This window comes from Cyanistes caeruleus, chromosome 3, assembly GCF_971803275.1.
Source record: "Cyanistes caeruleus chromosome 3, bCyaCae1.hap1.1, whole genome shotgun sequence".
In the NCBI taxonomy this organism is placed as follows: domain Eukaryota; kingdom Metazoa; phylum Chordata; class Aves; order Passeriformes; family Paridae; genus Cyanistes; species Cyanistes caeruleus.
The window spans coordinates 13586755-13607606 of NC_141703.1; the positions used below are offsets into that span (position 1 = coordinate 13586755).

General features: G+C 38.3%; 1 protein-coding gene and 1 long non-coding RNA gene across 4 annotated transcripts in view; one reads left to right on the plus strand and one right to left on the minus strand.

The window, feature by feature from the left end:
- Positions 1-3216: 3216 nt before the first annotated feature.
- Positions 3217-6491, minus strand: LOC147653964 (uncharacterized). Its single transcript, XR_015284138.1, has 2 exons — positions 5023-6491; positions 3217-4942 (listed from the first exon to the last, which is right to left on the minus strand). It is a non-coding gene; the product is annotated as an uncharacterized LOC147653964 (long non-coding RNA).
- A 1-nt stretch (position 6492) lies between these two features.
- Positions 6493-20852, plus strand: part of APOO (apolipoprotein O) — a 42120-nt gene continuing 27760 nt past the window's right edge. For all 3 annotated transcript variants that reach the window (XM_086879905.1, XM_086879903.1, XM_086879904.1), the window contains exons 1-6: positions 6493-6598; positions 10388-10495; positions 12798-12917; positions 15514-15568; positions 16626-16721; positions 18678-18769. In XM_086879905.1, coding sequence (XP_086736031.1) covers positions 6590-6598; positions 10388-10495; positions 12798-12917; positions 15514-15568; positions 16626-16721; positions 18678-18769 — 480 coding nt within the window. In that variant the 5' untranslated portion in view covers positions 6493-6589. The remainder of the gene's footprint in view (positions 6599-10387; positions 10496-12797; positions 12918-15513; positions 15569-16625; positions 16722-18677; positions 18770-20852) is intronic.

Here is a 20852-nt window from a genome sequence, read left to right on the forward strand (position 1 = left end):
TTTACCAGACAGCTATCTGTCTTTGGCTTAAACTGGCAGCCTCCTTTCCCACAGCATTTTCAATATGTCCTCAGGCATGTTCTAAACATTGGTTTGTTTGGAGTTTGTCATGTGTTTCATCTCACAAGTTTGAGTTACACCATGTAATTATTTTTTCTGTGTGAGAATCTTTTCTTTCCTCTGGTGAATTGTGCATGTGGTATGGGTCTGTTTATATGTACTTGAGTCCTATTGATGAGACTTTCTGACTTTACCATCCTTTCTTTGTCAAAGGAATTACATAAAAAAAGGGTGTTAATAACTGAACTGTGGCTTTTAGTTTAATGACTTTTCATGGTCTTAAAGCTGGGAGCTGATCCAATTAACAACCTTCCTGGAAGTGTTTTAGCTATTTTCTGAAAGAGGTGGATTTTGCCTTTGTGCTGTTTTCTGAAAACAAGGTGAGTGACACTGACCTCTATTTAAGTTAAATAAACTAAATACCTTAGCCAAGGAAATCTCAGTACAAAATTGTTAACACCCGAATAATAACCAAATGTACTCTGCAGAAGTTGTGCTCCTTAAAAAATTACCAGTTTCTCATTTTCAGTTCTCTCCTAGCTTTGCTGTGCAGAGATTTTTATTTATCCCATGGTAAAAATTAATTACAAGAATGTATTTTTTGCTAAACTTGTTAAACTGGGGTAGAAAGCCACAGTGAGATCTGCTCTCAGATCTGCAGCCTTCTTCAAAGCAGGGAAGAACACATTAAAGTGACTGGGTGGGTTAGCAATTTTCCAGTACTTTAACTTTTGATGATTTATGCATCTGCTGTGGATGGAAATCATCCAATAACCTCCAGAGATAATGTCTGGAACCAGACATACAATTTACCTGTTTCATATTCCCATTTTCTTTAACAATGGATTGATCCCTCAGGCATTTCAGTTCATGAAATTGCCACTCTTGATGTTCAGCAAAGTTGTTCCTGTTTGTAACACCCAGTTTCTGGGCCCGTGTAATACCCTGCAGATAGATACATGCAGAGAGGAGTGAGAACCTGTTTGATCACACTTGAGAAATGTGACATTTTTCTCATCTATACAACAGCCAAAGCAAACTAAGGCATTGTTTTTTAGCTGTGCCAGCACTACATTGTACTAATTTATAAGCCTGAGGAGGTAGTTTCAAATGCTGTGCTTGATGGAAGCACTTAAAAGTAAAGACACTGTCAGGCTCTGCGCCACTACCCTGTGCCCTCTGCTCATGTACACCATGAGCTGTAATCATCCAGCAATAGCCCTTCTCCAGAGGGAATGGGGGATAGACATCAATAGTGTCACATTAGGAGAAGCAGCTGGGGAGAACTGTGTTAAACAGATAGGGGATCATTGCGGGAATCTGTCTAAATTAGTGTTTTGATTCTTGATTGTGAGAGACCCCTGGAACGTTTCCTAAATGCACTTCAGGATTAAGCTTCTGTAAGGTTGGGCATTGCTCCTTTGTGGCAAATGCTCCCTGAAAGGAAGCAGTAGTGGAAGGTACCAGATCTGGTGGGTTCTAATGAATACGAGGCAAAGGAATCCAAGGTGCAAACCCAGGCTGAACAAATGTGATGGTACCACAGAGCAAGGAACTGCAGAAGGACTTCCTGACTAATGAGTGCTCTGCACAGAAGACAGATTGTGTCTCAAAAAGGGCATTTTGCTTCCAGAAGGAATGTGTACCTTTAATTGAAAATTATTTGGTAGACCTAGAAACTCGTTTAGGTAAATAATGTACTACATTTAATGTACATGCATATTTATAAAGATATGTAAATCAATAAATTTACAGGCAAATGAAGTAAAGCTGTTCAGATCACCTTCCTAAGAAAATAGGGATTACTGTGAAACTAATTTTTTAAGATAAAAAAAAATATCATGCACAAAATACGTAAAGGCTGGCAAAAGATGCAGGACCTTTAATCTTTTAGTCTTAATTGACCTCCAGAATGTATCCTGTGTAACTGAAATCTGAGATGAATTTGAATTTTGAAAGGAGTTGGGCTTTGTTGTGATGGGTACTTAAGGGCATCAAAAAGCTGTTTTGAGTTCTCACTGCTACTGGTAGCCTGTTACCTGTGTTTGACTGGGCAATCCACACATCTCTGTTGGTGGTATCAACAACTTGTTGATAGAAGAATTATTCATTTTGACTGGAAGGAGCTGAAAAATGTGGAACCAGAGCTACTGGTGGGTGCAGTGAGAAGCCAAGGATTTGAATTAGGGAAGGAACATTTGGGTTTATTAGCCATGGTAGTATCAAAAGTGAAATAGATGCAGTTGAATTACACTGGAGTTTCTACCTGTCCCTTGTCTTAGATTATAGAATCTTTATTTGGAAAGCACAGAGTGTATTTTGAATGCTGTCAAAATGTGACAAAGGTGGTGAGACATCAGGTGCTGAAATTCAAGTCCTGGTTTACCTCAGATGTGAATGCAGTAAAGACTTTGCTGCAGTTAAAGGTAGGTCAGTGGGAAAGCACAAACAGCTCTGAAATGGCATCTGTTCTCAACACCCAATTTACTTTCTGAATGTGTGACTTCAGACCTCATAGCTGCCAATAAAGTGCCTCTGACAAACGTCAAAAAACGACCCACCTTAACTATGAAAAGAAGAAGCACAAGGTAAGTTTCACTCCAAATAAGACAGTATCATTAAATACAAAAATCTGTTCGATTTCGGCTTATTTTTATTTAGGAAGTGAATAAAGTAGAAAGGATGAAGGAGTATTCTTATGGAAATGCAAGCTACTCCCCCTTCACAAACATTGTGAAAATCTGTCACCGTGCACCCAATAAAAGCCAGATCAATTAGCTACCTAACAAATATGTGCTAAAAGTGACAGGAACCTGAGAAATTGATCCTGGGCTTTGCAGCCACGCCCAGCAAAGCTGTGTGCCTGACATGCCCCCTCCCACTATTCCTTATGTGGGCATTTAGAGCACCAGGCTCACAGCATTGGGTGAAGCTGCTTAACGACTGAAGGTTGAGTTTACTGGAGCTCTTGTGGATGTGTATTTCATATTAACTATATATTTTTCAATGAACTTGAGGAGAGATCTGGCAAACAGCATTCTTTCCACTTAAAACACAAACGAAAAGCTCTAAGAGGTGGAATAGCAGTTTATTTTATAAAGGCATCAAACCCCAATTCTAAATAGCTTGGCAAAACAGTAGTGACAAGTCATGGTGTTTTAAAAAATAATCTGTTTTATTGAGAAAAGGTGCATGGAAAAACATGGGGGGTGTTGGGGTTGTTTGTTTGCTTTAATATACAAGAAGATTTATCTTGAAGGAGAACATCAAAGTAAACCAGCCTTCCAGAATTACAGTGTTTTCCAGTGATCAGTTTGAGTAGGTAACTTCATTGGTATTTGATGGACAGATGTTACACACTCATATTTTAACATCAGTGTGGAACAAATCAATTTTTCCTACAATTATAAATCTGTGGCAAAGAACTGTAATTGTATTAATAGTAAAGGACTGATCTTATTTTCCTGACTCAAAAATAAACTGTAAACAAGCAAAGTAATACAACAGTATGAAAGCTCAGACCATAATGGCTAAGGCAGAGGATTAGAGATCAAGTTTCTTAAATTGTATTTCTGCCTGTGTTGATATAGTTTATGAACTATGGCAGCATTTTTTTCTCTGAGCTGCAGTTTTCTGAAGGAAATGTGTCTTTTGCAAGTGTTTAGAAAAGCCAATTACCAAAGAAAGAGAAAAATACTGGCATGCAAAATCAAACTGAACTTTGCTAGAGGTACTTACATTAGAAACAGTCAATCATGCCAAACCTCTTTATTCTGTGGCCTCAGCAACAGAAACTTCAGCTCCTTTTTAAGTCTGTCTGACAGTGTTTTGGACTGCATAATCCATTATGGCATATATTATCCTTGTCCCAGGGAAATTTTGCAGGGATAACCTCCTCCAGCATAAGAGAAGAATACATCTACATGAAAACAATTACATTTGTATTGTTCTTTACAAAGATTTTCCCATTTATTTAAATTAGTCATATCAGTAGTTTTAAAGATTAAATTCCACATTAACAAAAAAAGTCCACTGAAGATGCCTGAGCTAATAAAATTATTTGGATTAAAGTTTTTTTTGAAACAACCATCTGTTCTTCAGATATTTATATCTGTGTTACGTAATTGTATTAATAATTGCTGTATAGCCACTACATATAAATTGATGACAAAAATACATATTTGTAACATATACACCATTTTATGTCCAGAAAGAATTGGAATTTTTTTTACTGTTCATGCACCAAACTTAAAAAGACAGTGTATTCTTATATCTGCTCCCTGCAAAAATTGAGGAACAGTTGATCCTACCCATGGCATGGGACTTAGCTTTGGTTGAGAACTAACCAGAGCAGGTGCCATTATTCACCTTGATGTCATCACTCCTCTTGTGGGTTTACATGTAATTCTGAGCTTTGAAACATTTCCTTTCTCAAACTCCTTGAGAATTATTACTAAAATACATCAAGAAATGCAACTGCTTTGCAAACTACACCATCACTCCACATCCTGACAAAACCTCCACAAAATGCTGCTAAATCAGTTTTCCATGAACATTTGCCTCAGTCTGGCCGCTTATATTCTGTAAATGTAACTGATTGTGCAAAGCATGGTGCAACGGAGAAAGAGGACAATTAGTGTTCCTCACTGATTGGTCACTTAGGTACATTTTAGGTTTAACTCTTCCATGCTGAAATCTTTATAACCAAATCCATAAGAGAATATCAGTATTGTCCGTGAGTACTGGAGCTCATCTTGTGCCATTTGTTCATGGTATTTCTGCTGTCCTATTAATTTGCCTGTTAAGGAGCATTGCCCAGTTCTGCAATGCAATGGTTAAACTTCTTCCTTCTATAGCTGCTTCTGTTAGGTCTATAAAGAATCTGCAGTAAAGAAATGTAGGAATTTTGAGAGGGAACATCAAAAACTATCATCGCAAAGAAAATCATACAAGGGTGCATACCTTGTCTGTCTTTCCCCAGTACTGTTCCTGATGAACTGTTTGCTACCATATTCTTCAGGTGATTCCACCTTTTGCATTAAAATTTTCTAATAAAATTTTCTTGCACTAACACGGTGCTATTCATATTCTAAAATCAATATTAGATTTTTTCAAGAAACTATGTTTCTTGAACACCTCCAGGGATGGTGACTCTACCACCTCCCTGGGTGGTCTTGTTCCAAGTCAATTTTCTGACAGAAATTTAGTACTCATTTCTGATATTCATCTCCCATTGAGTTACAAGTCAGTCACCGTGTGATGTACAGAAGACCTTCCCTTGCTGCAGATGTGAGCAGAAAAAACTTGCACCTGTCCAACTCACTCAAGTGAGCTGGGAGATGCCGCAGGGGATGCAAAAAGTGTGAAAAACTGAGAAAAGGGTGTTTAATTTTTTTTTGGGTAATATAATGAGATTAGAAAGGCACAGAACCCTACCTGTACATTTGCCCCATTGTGCTGGTTTTGGTTGGGGTAGAGTTAATTATCTAATTCTCTTCACATTGGCTGGTATGGGGCTGTGTACTGGATTAATGCTGAACACAGGGTTGATAATACAGAGATGTTTTTGTTATTGCTGAGCAGGGCTTACAGAGAGCCAAGGCTTTTTCTGCTTTTCATAGGGCCATGCTCTGTACGAGGGGCTGTTAGTGTGTGGGAGGAGATAAATCTGGGACAGGTAACCTCAAGTGACGAAAGGGATATTCTGTCTTCAACACATGAGTAACAGAAACGTTTCTGTATTATGTCATTGTGCTGTATATGTTCAGCACTAGATACACAGCCCCTTACCAGCCTCTGTGAAGAGAATTAACTCTTCCCCAAGCAAAACCGGCACACCCATCCAAATTATACTGGCAGTGAGACAGAAGAGCAATTAAGCTGGTGAAGGGTCTGGAGCACAAGTCCCCTGAGGGAGCTGGGGGTATTCAGCCAGGTGAGAAACAGGCTCAGAAGTGACTTTATCGCTCTCTACAACTCCCTGACAGGAGAGTGCAGCCAGGTGGGGCTCGGTCTCTTCTGCCTGGCAGCCTGCCACACAGTCTTAAACTGTGCCAGGGAAGGTTTAGGTTGGACATTAGGAAGAATTTCACAGAAAGGGTGAGTCAACATTGGAATAGACTGCTGGTGGAGTCACCGTCACTAGAAGTGTTTAAGGAAAGACTGGACGTGGCACTCAGTGCCACGGTGTAGTTGACAAGGTGGTCGGTCACAGGTTGGATTCGACGACCTCAGCGGTCTTTTCCAACCTAATTGATTCCGTGATCCCGTGACTGATCTCTGAACAGCCGAACCTTCTTTATAAAGGCTGCAGGGTAACACACCGAGCCATGCCGCGGTGCTGAGGGCTGGTGTGTAAGCTCAGGCCCCCGCGGCCCTGAGGCGCCGTTCCCGCATGGCGGACCCCGCACGTCGGAGCCTCTCCGCCTCCCGAGCGGCGCCGGCGGCGGGCGGCCGCTGGGCGGGGCCACCCGCGTGACGTCACGCCGCGGTGACGCCGTCGCTCCGTCGCCGCGCGCCCGGCGCCGCCATGTTCAAGGTGAGGAAGGGTCCCCGTGGCCGGGCCGGGCCCGCGGCGCCGGCAGCGCCCGGGGCTCCCCCGCTCCGCCCGCGCCCTTCTGCCTTCTAACTCTTCGCAGGGTCTTGGTTCTTGGTTCCACTCTCCTTGCAGCTGCTTAATCGCTCCTTCTAGCGCTTCAGAACCGCGTGCCCTCCGTATTGCATGAAAAGAGACACATTCCTTACTTAAAATTGCTTCTGGGGTACATCCGCGCAGCTGTGTTGCCGCAGAGTTTGGATTCGTGCGTGCAGATCCTATTCCTTCTTCACAGGAATTGTAAAGTTACTTCTTATTTTGAAATTGCTTCCAGCAGCGCGGAGCTGTGTTACCGCAGACTTTGGGTTCGTGCAGTTGTCGCTTGAAACTGTCAATTCGATCTTGAAAAGTCTCCCTTTTAGTGCGTTAAGGTTGTAAAGCACGGTCCGGCACTCGCTATCTCAAAGGTCTTTGCCTCTGATTAGAGCAGCCCCAGATCCCGTCAGGCGAAAAACAAGCGCTCTGTGCCGGTCAGGACGTTGTTACGGCTCTTCGTTTTAAAAAAAAAAAACACCAAAACTTGGTGATGCTCGATTCTTGGTATTCATTTCCCTTGGTACCATTTTCTGTATGAAATATTGATAATATATCTAGATATCAGTACACTGAGTATACTAAATACTAATATATAATTGAAACACAAGAAGTGCCAACTCAACATGAGGAAGAACTTCTTTATGTTGAGGGTAGCAGAGCACTGGAACAGCTGCCCAGGTCGTGAAGTCTTTCTGGAGACATTCAAAGCCCACCTGCCTGGACGCGTTCCTGTGTCACCTGCTCCAGGTGACCGTGTCTTGGCAGGGGGGTTGGACTGGATGATCTCCAGAGGTCCCTTCCAACCCTGGCAATTCTGAGAGTCTGTGATACTGATGTGCTGAGCCCTCATTTGCTCTGCTCTTGTCACAAATTCTTTTTTCTTTTTGTGCTTTCGTGTTGGAATTCTGTGCTTGGAATCATTGAGAATTCCATAATTGAGGCTGAATTGTCATTAGAGGGGTTATAACCTGTGCTTTTAGGCACTATGCGTAATATTAGTACTTCTATACAGCCATTGAGGATTTAGGTGCTTCAGGCCAACCTGATGTTATGCCTCCAAGAGCCAAAGGGGAAGGTGGCTTTTTTACAGGATATTTGTGCTTCAGGGACAGGAGTGTTGAAGAGTTTGGATTTTGGTTTTATGTTTTTATAGTTTGGGTTGAGAAATAGGAGGAAGAATAGAAAAAGAAGGAAAAAATGAAGTGGTTTCATACATTAGGACCAGTATCAGCTTTCTTAAAAGTATGCTTAAGCTTTTCCTATCTGGTGTCTAGATATTAAAGTTGAATTCTGGGCTAGAGAGGAGTAAATGTATATTTTTTGCTTAAAATAACTGCAGAGCATTGCCAGTGAAAGGAATTTTAGCTCTGCTTTTCTGATACTGAGTGGCTGTAAGTCTGGCATGCTGAAGGCACAGCTCAATCAGTCAAAATGTTTTACTAAAGCAGTTGTTTTAGTAGTATGTTGTTAGTATGGAATTCAAAAATGAGATTCTAAAGGGATTTTTTGGAAACAAAAAGTACAGCAGTTGATCTTTCATATTCACAAATATTTCCATGGGTGTAAAATACAGTATTTTAGCAGCAGTTCTGTCTGTCCCATAAGGTAGCTGATGTAGGGGACCTTTGCGATATGACTTGAACAGCACATTTAAGAAGAAATTCAACTTGCACTTTCAGAAGTTAGTTTCATTTTGTTAAAAAGTAAAACCAATGGAAAATGTCTGCAGTTCAATATCTTGATAATATACACAGTTGGCATTTTCAGTCTGAGTAGTTCTGTGATCACTCAGAATGTTTTGTGAAACCCAGGTGCTTCCAGTCTTGTGCTGTGCTGTTTGTGTCTTTGTATAAAAATCTGAAGTATTTAAAACGTCTGGTTTTAGTGTTTCTTCTGGTGACACTGTTTGAAAACATTTCAGGATGAAAATGCATTTAGATTTTTGCCTTTTCAGTGACAGGACAATTTTGCAGTGAAAAAAGAAAAGATTGAGGAAATGAACTCTACAGCTATTAATGGTTGGTAGCATTTGTTTTTGTCCTGGCTAACGGAAGTATGTGAAAAGTGTTTAAGCAAACACTGTTAAAGATTATCCTTGTCTTTCCTTGGCTGTGAAACAGCTGATCCAGTCATTGTGGTGTTTCATTTTTAGTGCTTTAGTAATGAGTCCATAAATTCATACAAGGAAAAACTTCCATTTTAAGCAAGTTTTTCAATACCTTTTGACCCTTACGTCTTCCAGAAAAGCAGTCCTGTGACCTACTTCTTGTGTGCTGTTTCTGTACACTGAAACGGGCATTTTCAGGAAGTTTGACATCAAGAAATTTAAATGCAAATGCTTGACTGCCTACAATAAGCTGATTTGGTCTAGATATTTTTAAAGCTATTTTTAACAGTTCTGCAGCAGACAGAGCAATTGTGTCGTGGCTGGGCCGGTTACCACCGTCACAGCACGAAGGACGTGTGGTTTGACCTCGCCTTCAGTCTCACAAGCAGCTAGGTCAATGCAACAGACCCTACTGCTTGCGAAAAGGAAGAGGCCTTGCTGCCTTCCCCTTCCTCATCCCCCTTCCCACGTAGTTCCTCTGGTCCTTGTCAAGCTGTTTCATGGAAGGGTTCAATTTGTGAAGCCCGCACAAAGCTCTCCGCTTCTCTTTCAGGATTAATCTTTTGCCAAATTGGCGAGGTGAATTGCCTCACGGTGGAAGCATCCGGCCACTAAAGCTAGGGCAAGGTGAGCAGCAGGACTTCTTGGGAGCCAGTGCTGGAGAGGAGCCAGATGTCTCCAGTTTGGTGTTAGATCCACAAAACACAGGCTGTTGTAACTGCACGTTTCCCTGAGCAGTAACAGGACTATGAGGCACTGAAAGCTTTCCCATTTCAACTGACATTTCTGGAGTTGTGCTTTGCTGTTAATAAAGGTGTGCGTGTGCTGGAAAATGTTCTCTGGGCGTTCTTGATTTACTGTACAGCTAGGATTTTTTTTTCTTCTGTTTTTTAAGGTGAAGCAGACTTTCCCATTAAGAGATTCAGTTTAGCATAGGTCCTGAGTATTGGAAGAATTATATCTGTCTTTCTCATGGTGGTTGTGTTGTGCGATTGGATTGAATTTAAAGTATTCAAAAAACAGTAAAGTAATTCATGCTTCTCACAGAAAAGTAGGAGACATTCCTAATATTCTTAGAAAGTATTGATTTTGTTCTGGTATTTATAGCTGTAGGTCTCATTGTTTTCCTGAATCTAGATGCCGATATTAAATAGAAGTAAAACACTGAGCTTTTGGTATTAACTGTGGAAAAATTGAGGTATTATGGTCATTCACAAAGTTGTCCAAAATATTATATAATCTTGATATTTAAACTGAGAAAGTTAGTTCAAAAATTATTTTAAATGAGAGAAAACAAGATTTTTTTTTTTTTGAGATGAAAACTGATGAGATTAGCATTTATTTCTACTACCTCCTTTAGCTTTAGGCTTTTCCAATTACCATTTGAGTGATTTAGATGTTACCATTTGAGTGTCTGAGAGCATTAGATTGTGTACTGCTGGCCCTTCTTTCTCCTAATTTCCAAGCATGTTAATATATCGCTTTTTACCCCATAAAGGGACATAAACATTGTCTACCTGGATATGTTCAAACACATTGCCATCTTGTTTGCATACAATGATGTCTGTGTCTTCCTATAATGTTTCCAGGTAATTCGGCTGGGGGCCACCCCTGTAAGCCTGAGCTTGCTCTCTGTCCAGGTTTATGCTGCTTCTTCAGAGAAGACTTCCAAAAAGGAGTTGCTGAAAATTGAGGAGGTAAGTGTGGTTGGAGTCTTAGTGCTCTTCTGTCTAAATAATCCTGAAAACATTGTGTTTCGATGTATGAAAGCATTTAGGTACATCTTGTCACCTTTTGTATTCATGCCTTTAAATTTGCTTCTCAGTTTTCCACCACAGAGACATCTATATTGTTTTGCTTTTACCTGGGCATTGCATTTGATGTTCTTCATTTGATAGTGCCAGGCTTGCTTGTGTGTAAGATCTTTTTCCTACATTAAAGCCTCCTATTCTTCATTCAGAAATTAGATTTTCATGTTTGTTAGATTTACTTATGGTTGTATTTCAAATCCCCAGGAATATTTTCTTTGCTTTTTATCCAGATAATTCCACTTACTTTTTACTGTAAGTACTGTTGATAAATTCTAATAAAAATTCACTTATGTTCTCCATTAAAACAGCAAATCATAATGTTTTATTTCTAAAAGTATTTTCTTTTTTATGATCAAAATTCTTTTCTGGCAATACTTTAAATCCACCATAGTAGCCTACAGAATGTTATCAGTTTTACTTTCTTCACAGTATTCGGACCTAAACAACAACAAATACAATAAATAGTGGTAATAAATACCTGTTATGTTTTCATTTCTTTAAGATATTACAAATGTCTCAGTTATAAGTAGAGCCTTAAAGTACTCTGGCAAACTGTAGGCTCACCAGCATTGTTGCACAGGCTTTTAAAAATCTCCAATACTAAAAAAAATTAAAAGAAGTAATTCATAACTAAATCTAGCTTTATGTGCATGACAGCATGCAGTTGTTTAAAAATTTTGAGTATTTCAACCCAAGCTGAAGTGTTGTACCATAAGCACTGGAGCTAAATGAGACTGGTGTTTGTGCATACTTAGGTGTTAGGCTGGGCAGTTCCCATGTACAGAGTGAGAGGAGCTGGAGTTGCAGTGGGCTCCAGACCCTCCCTGGCCTGGGAGCCTCAGCCTGGGCCATCGCGTGCCCAGCCTCCACCAGCCTGAGTCAGTCCTCAGGCAGCAGCGTGGAGTTCATGTGAGCTGAGTAATGGGCTTGCCATCAACTCCAGCACAGCAGAATGTGCAAGCCATGGAGTTTTGGCTGCCTTTCTTGCCATTCACAGGGTGTTAGTTTGGATCTCTACTGTGTCAGCTGTCTAGTTTCATAAAATACATGGGAATTTCCTTATCTCCAAGGCTTCTGTTCTTGTGCCAGCCATTGCTGTTAGGTTGTCCAGCAGGATCAAAGTTCGGCTTGTTCCTGTGATTGCCAGGGGTGACCAGGTTTCCCAGGGAAGCGAGGCTGAAAATCCTTATCTTTCAAAGTATTACGGGAAATCCAGCTCAAGTTACCAAATTATTGGATAAATTTGATGTAATTTTATATTACGTTATGGTTAACATCTTTTTTGTTTATGACAGAGAGACGGTCCTTTTCCAGCTGATCGTGATAACAGAGCTAGCAACATTTTAATGCATCAAAACTTGCAATCATCAGTTTCTAATAAACTACTCAATGGAGTATAAATATGATGTAAAACATAAGCTCTTTATACTAAACATCTGTGTAGTATATAAACTACTAGAAATTTTAATAGGTTTTGCTTTTATCTAAGTACAAACTTAGGCCTTTTTGTTTTTGATGGAATACAGTTTCAAATATGCTTAGGTAGTTGTAGTAAATGTTGTGATTCTAAACCCTAAACAGGGTGGTTTAGCATTTATTATGTGAAGATGCCCATTGCTTGTTACAGTTCCTCTTTGCTCAGTGCCAGGGTTCCATTAATGCTGCCAGTTGCTGATGTGGTTAATGACCAGAGGTTGGGATGTTGTACCATTTTCCTGCTCAGTAACAAACAGGCACATTTGTATTGGATGTTTCCTTTGCTAGAAGCTGCTTAGGCTCTTTAATGATGGCCTGTGCAAATATAGAAAATGATTGATTGTGATTTCTAGTACATTCAGTATGTTAACTGGGAACCAGAAGTGCTGATTAAGGTGAGAAACATTTTTCACAATTATGTTGTGTGTTCTTATTAAACTAGTTTAATATTAATTTATAACTTGTGACTTGGATCATATAGCAGCTATGAATGAATTGTATAGCAGTTAGAAGTCATCTTCATCATAATTATGTGCTGTATAATTAAACTTTGCTCATAATGGTTGTCTCAGAGCTGTGTGAATTTTTATTATGCATTGTTTATGTAGTAAGCACAGAGTTAGGTGTTCTCTGCTTAGACTGTTCGTGCCCTGAACACCTACTTGCACAATTGCACCTTTGTTTTTAACATCTTGTTTGCTAATATTCACAGCTGTCACTGTACTCCTCCCCAGCTCGTGAGACTAAATATGTGGAGAATCCCAAAACTGACTTGGAAGAGGGGGTTTCCCGTTTACGGCATGTTATGGAGCCATATACAGCCTGGTGTCAGGTATAATGGTTTGTATTGCAGCAGGTGGTGGTTCAAGGATTAGCCCCAGCTGGGGTTGTGGTTTGTTTTTTCTGAGCTGGAATTAACAGGCGGCAGCAAAGTAAAAGTTGATAGCTGTACAAGCATTTTCCAAAAATGTGGCATCACTAAAGGTTTTCTGCATTGCTTAAAATTTTTGACAATTCAGGTCATAATGTTTACCCCTTTCTCACACAGAACCAGTTGTGTCATTATACTAATTTGCTGAACTAACCCTGGATTTAGGGTTTCTCCTTCCAAAACAATTAAAATTAACTAAAGCATAGAATTGTTTTCTGAAGTGTACTTTAGGCTTAAATATACCTACAGATACCTGGATTTGGTACTGTTCTGTAGCTGAGGAAGATAGGTATTTGCAGTTTTCATGCTCAAGGAGGCCTTAAATTATCAAGAAGTGTGTTTTGGAGCAGCAAAACCAAGTTGCCCTTGCTGCAACTGTGATAAAATACAACTTAGCAAAAAATAAATCAGTATTTGCTGAACTGGAATGTTGAGGGAAGGAATGCAGCTCTCTGGAAGAAAGACAATCCCAGGCCACTAAGTAGTGGTAAACCCAATCTCCAGACCTTTCCCCCAAAACTTTCTGATATCTATTTTATTAGGTAGTACGTTTAGAGTAAATAGTCATTAAATACAAAAATAGGCTCTGGAGCAGAGAGAAAAAACAAGATTTTTGTAATCTAGGCCTAAATTGTTGGTATCAGATTGCAAAGCCCCAGGATAGCTTTCTTGCTTTTTCCTGCCCAGGAAATGTTGAGGCTTTTGAAGTGAAGGCATCCTTGCTCTGTGGTTGTCTCTTGGAAACTGTAGGCGATTCTCTGCTTTGCCCTCTGCCTGTTGTGAATCCCCTTAAGCTGCTAGCTGTTTGCCCAGCTCTCCATTGAAAGCCAAGCTGTTTGGATCAGAGTGTCCTTTCTGCCTGGAAGTTCTGTGTGATGCTACCTTTAACAGGACTGAAACATTTTTCCAGAGTTACTCAGTCTGGTGTTTCTGAAGTGCCATCAGCAGGAGCACTGGCTGCAGCTTGGAAGGGAAAGGGGGGTTTTCCACAGGGTTGTTGGAGCTCTGGCCTCCTGAACACATGTGTGTTTTTTGGTTGCCTGTGGTAACCCTAACTGGGGAGTGAGATTGGAGAGGAGGTTAGCCTTTAACCCTGCTTGATGTCTCACTGACCTGTTGTCACCCTATTTGTTTTATTTTTTTTTTTTTTTTGTCTGTCTGGTGATCATTGACATAAGATGTGCTCTTCTGCTCACACACAACAAGCCATTTCCTGGCAGTGGTTTACTGACTCATTTTATGAAGCAGGCATGTAACCTTTATGGGTTTGGGGCAATCTTGCTTAACTGTAGTCAGAGGCAGCTTTGGTTTTATACCCCCTGCCCATCTCTGCTATGTTGAAGAAAATAATATTTAGGTGTCTCAGTTGTCTTTAAAATCAAAGAGATAATCAGAATGAAATAGGTTTGTATATCCATTTTACTTTTCCAAAATCACTTAACTGTAGTGGAAATGCAGCTCAAAACTCAGATGTAGAAATGAGCCAGTTATATTTCAGTTGTGGCAGAAGATCAGACTTAGTCTCTGGGGTCTTCAGAGCAGGTTCTTCTTAAATTAGCTTTCAGTAAGAGCAACATGCATTTAAAGTTATGTTGTGTGTCACATGCTAACACTTTTTTATTTTCATGAGAGATAGATTTCTAAAGTTCTAAAGCTATACCCATACAGTATCCTAAATAAATGCTTTCACTTCTGCACAGATGCAGCTCAGGTAGAACTGCAAGACTATTCTCTGCTTTAGCTTTGGGTGTATATGTTTATGAATTTTCCCCCTAATTTATAGACAGCTTTACATCATCTCTCTGAAGCATTAATAGTGTAAATAACAATTATCAGGGTTCTTTTTATTGAGTTTTTTTTTTTTATTTTGATAAAAAGGCAATCTGCATTTTTTTACTTCCTGTATATTCTCAGTCTGAAAAAAATCTAGAACTGTTCTGTGGAGTTGATGCAGTGTCACTGATTTACTTTGGACATCTATGGATATCTAATTTTCCAAGTCACTTCAAAATGTAGTCTTGTTAGCCTAAGACAGTCTCCTGGGAAATGGAATTTATCACCTTGCAGAATGAGTCACATACCTCTGCAAAGTGTGAGGAAGGAGTTTGTTGCAGTATTGTACTTCTTTGCATCACCTCAAGTGTTTTTGCAGTACCTGCATACACTGAGAAACCCAAGATAATTCTGAATTTCAGTTGCCTGATTTCAATAAAATATTGAGATTGATGTTTGTGTTTCAAAGTATTATCTGTATTTGTCCAAAGACCACTTTGAGAAAAATCTGTAAATGTAACATTGAGCAAGCATAGCCCTGTAAGTAAAGGGTGGAAGTGGGAATTAAAGTAAGTTATTTTAGGGATCCATCACTTTTTTCTTTCTTGTTTTTGGTTTTTTATTTTCTCCTTTCTTTGTCAGGTCCATTACAGTCTATTAGTCAATATTTTACTTACTTGATATCTATTTACCCTTGTTCTCTTTTTTTTTTTTTTTTTTTTAGGATCTTTATGCCAAAGCTATGCCCAAGTTAGAAAAAGCTGTTGAGCATGGTAGAGGTAAATCAGCTTAGTTTTCTTAATTAGCAGTTTAAAATGCAGGACTGTACTATATTTTCAGTTTAAAGGGAATTCCATTAAGCATCATTGTATGTATAATTTCTAATGCATTTAAGACTATTTCTGCTGTGTATCTGTTTGAATTTCCTTTGTGGGTCACTTATGACACTACATTTCTAAACAATTAAAATCTGAGACCAGCATTTATGTTTCTCAATGTCACTAAAAATTAGTTATGAAGGGGAGAAGGGGAAAAATGCTCACAATTTATTCCCAGCTGGCAATATTTGCATGGCCTAGCTTAGTTGCTGAAACCTCCTGTAAAGTTTATTACTTGTTTTGAGCATTAGGTGTTTTGTTTGTAACGTTTAGCTGTGTCATTTTGCTTTGTGTCTATGGATCTCCTAAGAATTTTGAATTAATCCAAAATAATTTAAATTTGTTTTCATTTTTGTGAGCATACTTTCATACTGAGGCTTACCAGGACTGAGCATGGATTCTGTGTAGAGCTCATTTCAGATACTGCACCTCTTTTTTTTTTTTAAACTTAACAGTTTCAGTCTTTTGAACTTGTTAGCATGGAAGAATTTGCATAGTTTTCCATTCCCCCACCAGACTCCCATCATAGAGTAAACTTTGCTTCTGCTGTGTCTTTCCATTCTTCTGTGATTTGCTTTTTTGTACAGTATTTTACTGAAACTAGTTTTTGTTAATGTGTAACTGTAAAATTCCATTTTGCGAAGGTTTTTATCACTAACTTGCAAAAGATATGATTGAGATGCAAAAGAGCAAAACAAAACAGATGGCCCAGGAGCAAAGGCAAAGCTCCTATGAAAGTTGGTGAATACAATACAATATTCAGTTTCATTCATGTGTCACTAGAGAAGATCTCAAAGGCTTTGAATTTTTTGCCAGCGTATCTAAAATGCGCATGATAGTTAAATGTGTTTTGATAACTCTTTGTGTTTTGTAACAATTGCCAGCGAGTATTGACGATTCCTTATCACAAAAACACTTTCACATTACATTAAAGCACTTTGTTCTGGCATCTTTTCAGAGGGCTATGAATTTCTCCAAAAACCCCCTGCTGGATTTTATCCAAGACTTGGTGTTATAAGTTTTGCTGGAATTATTGGACTGTTTCTTGCTAGAGGTAAGTGGGAACCATTTGAACCTGGTTATGTTATAATTTTGAATAAGTAATTTTTTTGTGGGTTTTAGGGTACTGATTTTTAATTGTGACAAGGAGATCTGAATTAATTGTACAAGCATGTTTCTACACTGTTCCTCCAGTTATAAAGAAACTTCAGGGAAAATATGTTTAATAATCAACAGTTATTTTTTTATCGTTGCTGTATTTGTTACTAAAATCTAGTCTTCCATATTTCCCAGAAGTATCTTAGTAGAGCAGAAATGGCAAAGGACTGGTTTGGTATCTTTTAGCCTAAAAATATTTTTGATTATTGAAGTTCTTGATCACTTAAGTTACTGTAGAAAACAACAGAGGAATGAATTATGGTAAAATACAGATGTTCCTGAACTATGTATCCAATTAGGTATATATATGAGTTTTTTCAAAGTATTGTGTGTCCACATGCAGAGCTGCTGCAGATGGTGATTCAGCAAATAGACTTGTGAACTCTGGATGTATTATAAGTACCTGCACATTTTGTACTATGAAAAACGACACAGTTAATTTCATCACACTTACTGAAGAAATGTTCATACTTTCATAAAAAGAAGCATTAGTCTAAGAAATGTTAAGTGTGAAGAAGTATTTTTTGCTTAAGTTGAGATATTCTTAATGCCGTGAAATGTAGGTAACAGAACTTTAAAGTTTAGAATATAAATACCAGTAAGGACATAGTTTGGACAAAAAATAAACCTTGATGGGGCCTGAAGGAGTTGAACTGGAAGTGTGTGCTTGGCTGTGTAGAAATTAGAAGTGCACCTCAGAATATTTAATTTTCCAGTGAAGCTGGTGAAAGCAGTACTTCACTTTTTCCTAGTGTACTTTTTTTAATGAAATCAAGGTAACTTCCCTGTTTGAAGTTCTTTTTCTTCAGATTCCCATTTCTCAAGTAGTGTGATCACAAATGAGATCAGCTTCCATCATTTATGACTCTAGCAAAGTGAGGGGAGAAGGGGAAGTGCAATCTTGGGACTGGAATTGAAAGATTAGAGGATCCTAAGTTTAATAAAAAGGAAAATACCTCATGCTAAAAATGTTAAATTTGTGAATCTTTTAGGATGGGAACCATAATTTTAAAACTTTTTTTTTTTTTTTTCTGGTAATAGTTAAAAATATGACTCTTATTTACAGAAAATATTCAAACCATAAAAAGAAGTGCCCCTTAATTTTGATGCTACCATAAGTCCTCTTTATTTTATTCCTCCTCCTTTGGTCTTTGTCTTGGTCTCTGTGTGCCCTCTTGGAAGGTACAAATAAAATCCTTCAGGTCTAATGATAACACTTGAATATGCACAGCTGCTCACTAAGTAGAGAATATGGTATTCTGAGTTTAATCATGTGAATATTGTGCAGTCATTCAGCTTGGTTTAAAATGTAAATTAGAGATAATTAGTTTTAACTCATGTTGCAGATGGAGTGATGCACTTGACTTGTAAGAGAGCAGCAGCAATGTGTTTATTGATATAAAGCAATGATTTGAAAGGATTTGATGGCAAGGTACACTTGATCAGTTACTGCATAGAGGACAGGGTCAGACAGACCTGTCTGGGGAGGATCCTACTCTCCAGTCACAGGATTCAGAGACAACCTCCTTCCTATCTAGACTCCTACTCAGAGGAGCCTAGATGTGTCCAATCCTAGGCCCAAACTCGGTCAGCAGTTTATGTCCAAAGGATTTTATGTGCACAGTTAGTCTAAGATACGATCTTAGTGAAGCTTACAAAGTTTAACAAACTATTAGGGGGCCCCTGCTAATCAGAGAGATTATGTTTCTTAAGAAACTGGTGGGATGGAAGAGAAAATATGCTAAAATGTATTTAAGAAAATTGTTTATAAATAAAATATTAGGGCCATTCAGCTGACTTGGTTAACATACACTCTAATGTTTGTGGTTTTTGATTTTTTGTTACAAAACAGGCTCAAAAATAAAGAAATTGGTGTATCCTGTAGCTCTGATGGGTATTGGTACCTCCATGTATTACCCTCAGCAGGCGGCTGCTATTGCAAAGGTCAGTGATGATACCTTTCTTTGGAGAAATGTCTTTTACTTTGATTGTTGCATCCTAGCTTCACATTAACTGGTTATCTGTGTTTTAAAGCCACATCAGTGGCAATTAACAAAATTATGGTTATTTTATCAAAGCAGATGCGGTCTGGGCTGGAAGATAATCAGATGTGTTCCTTTTATTGACATTTTTTTTCTAACATCTGGAGTAGTGTCTTCAGTTACACAAACATAATTTTCTTTCAGAATCTCTAAACTCATGTAATGGTAAATTAACATAAATATGGTGAGTACAGTTTGTGTGTTTACGTACAATACTAAGGAAACATGAAATACCTTGTGAGTAAATGAAAGCAGTATTTGAAAGAAGAAAAAAGAGTTTATATAGACAAGTCATCATAACATTTTGAGATAAATGTTATTACATTTTCTGCTTTTTTTTAGTTTGGGGCTTTAAGAAAGCATGCATATTCTGGAACTGGTTAAGAATTCTGCTGCAAACTTACTGGATACCTTCCCTATTTATGGGGAAGTTTGTTTCAGGCACACAAGAAGCGTGTTAACTTACAGTTGCTTAAATGAGTTTCCTGTGAGAGAAAGAACTGAAGGGACCAAGGAATTGCTTACCGCCTTTACTGATGTTAGATCATGTGCCTTGCTGTCCACACTTAGTGGTACTGGCAGATTCTTAGTTCTCCACCACACTGTGTTTCAAATCCAGCTTTTAACCACTCAGTGCGCATACTCACATCTTTCATGAAATTCTTTATATTTCAGCCTTTGGTAAATTTGCTATCTAACTACTGGCCACTTATGAATGACCCTAAGATGTCAGAATGGTAATATGATATTCTCAAGAACATGGAATGTTCTTTGAAAACTGAAAGGTCATTGACTTAGGGAAAGTGAAAACTGCTGAGCTTGAACTCTGCCAGCATGGTGGTATTCTGATTTTTGATGGAATCTTTTTTTACCGCTTCCAGGATTCAGATGCTCTAAATACAGATAATTCTGTTGATTTATTCTCAGAGGGTGAAAATTATGCAAGTGGCAGGAAAAAAGCCCATAAAAATTTAAGAAGCTTAGACATTTCTGTTGGAAACTGTGTATTAAAATTCTACTTGCCTTCTGAACAGTGAAGTGGGAAGGGATTGAACGCCATTCAAACTGATGTTACTGTTTTTAAAGAAGCTCAGTTCAGGCTTAACTATAGATTTGGTGTTAACAGCTTCACAATACTTTGTTTATTTTATGAGAACTTTGAAGTGCATGATTGCTCTTTGATTAATTCACAGTTCTTACTTTGACTGTAATGAAAAATCTGACAGGAGATTGGAATGGGTTTAGCTTTGTTGATTTGGTGAGGACAGTAGACGTATGAATTTGGAAACTTCTGTGGGGAGAGTAATATCCTGGATACTGTTTTGGTTCCTCTAATCTTATCTTGTTACTTTCTTTTCTTAAAAAAGCAAAGTTTTAAGCATATCATATCTTACCATCCATAATTTTTAGGCTTTAATCTGAAATTAGAAACACTTTCTCTCTATTAATTATTTTTAAATGTTTCATAAGCCTTTCAAAAAGTGTAGACCTAGAAAGGAATGCCTGCAGTACAAAGCTCACTTGCCAAGTTAATGAAACAATATAGAAAATACTCTGGAACATAAATTTAAATTACTTTATTTTTATATTATTATATATTATATATTAAATATTATTATTATTATTATTATTTTTATTTTTCTTCCACACTTAAGTACTTCATCACTGCTTTTTCTTTTATAGTTCTATAATTCCCTTCACTGGGTGTTATGTTGGTTTTGGTTTTTTTAATTTGGGGAGGGGAGGTTTGTTTCTGTCTCACTTGTATTTAAGACTTTACAATGGAGAGTTGGAAATAAACACAGCAGAATTTGTGATTGTATTTGTAATTGAGGTCCAACACTTTATTAGTCTGGAAGTAAAAAATCTTATTTCATTAAAATGTATGAATTCCTAAGTGAAGTTGTAGCAACAGAGTTCATCATTGATAGTTTTCAGACAAAAATGATCTAACTGAAGATGGAAGACATTTATTGACTATTGTT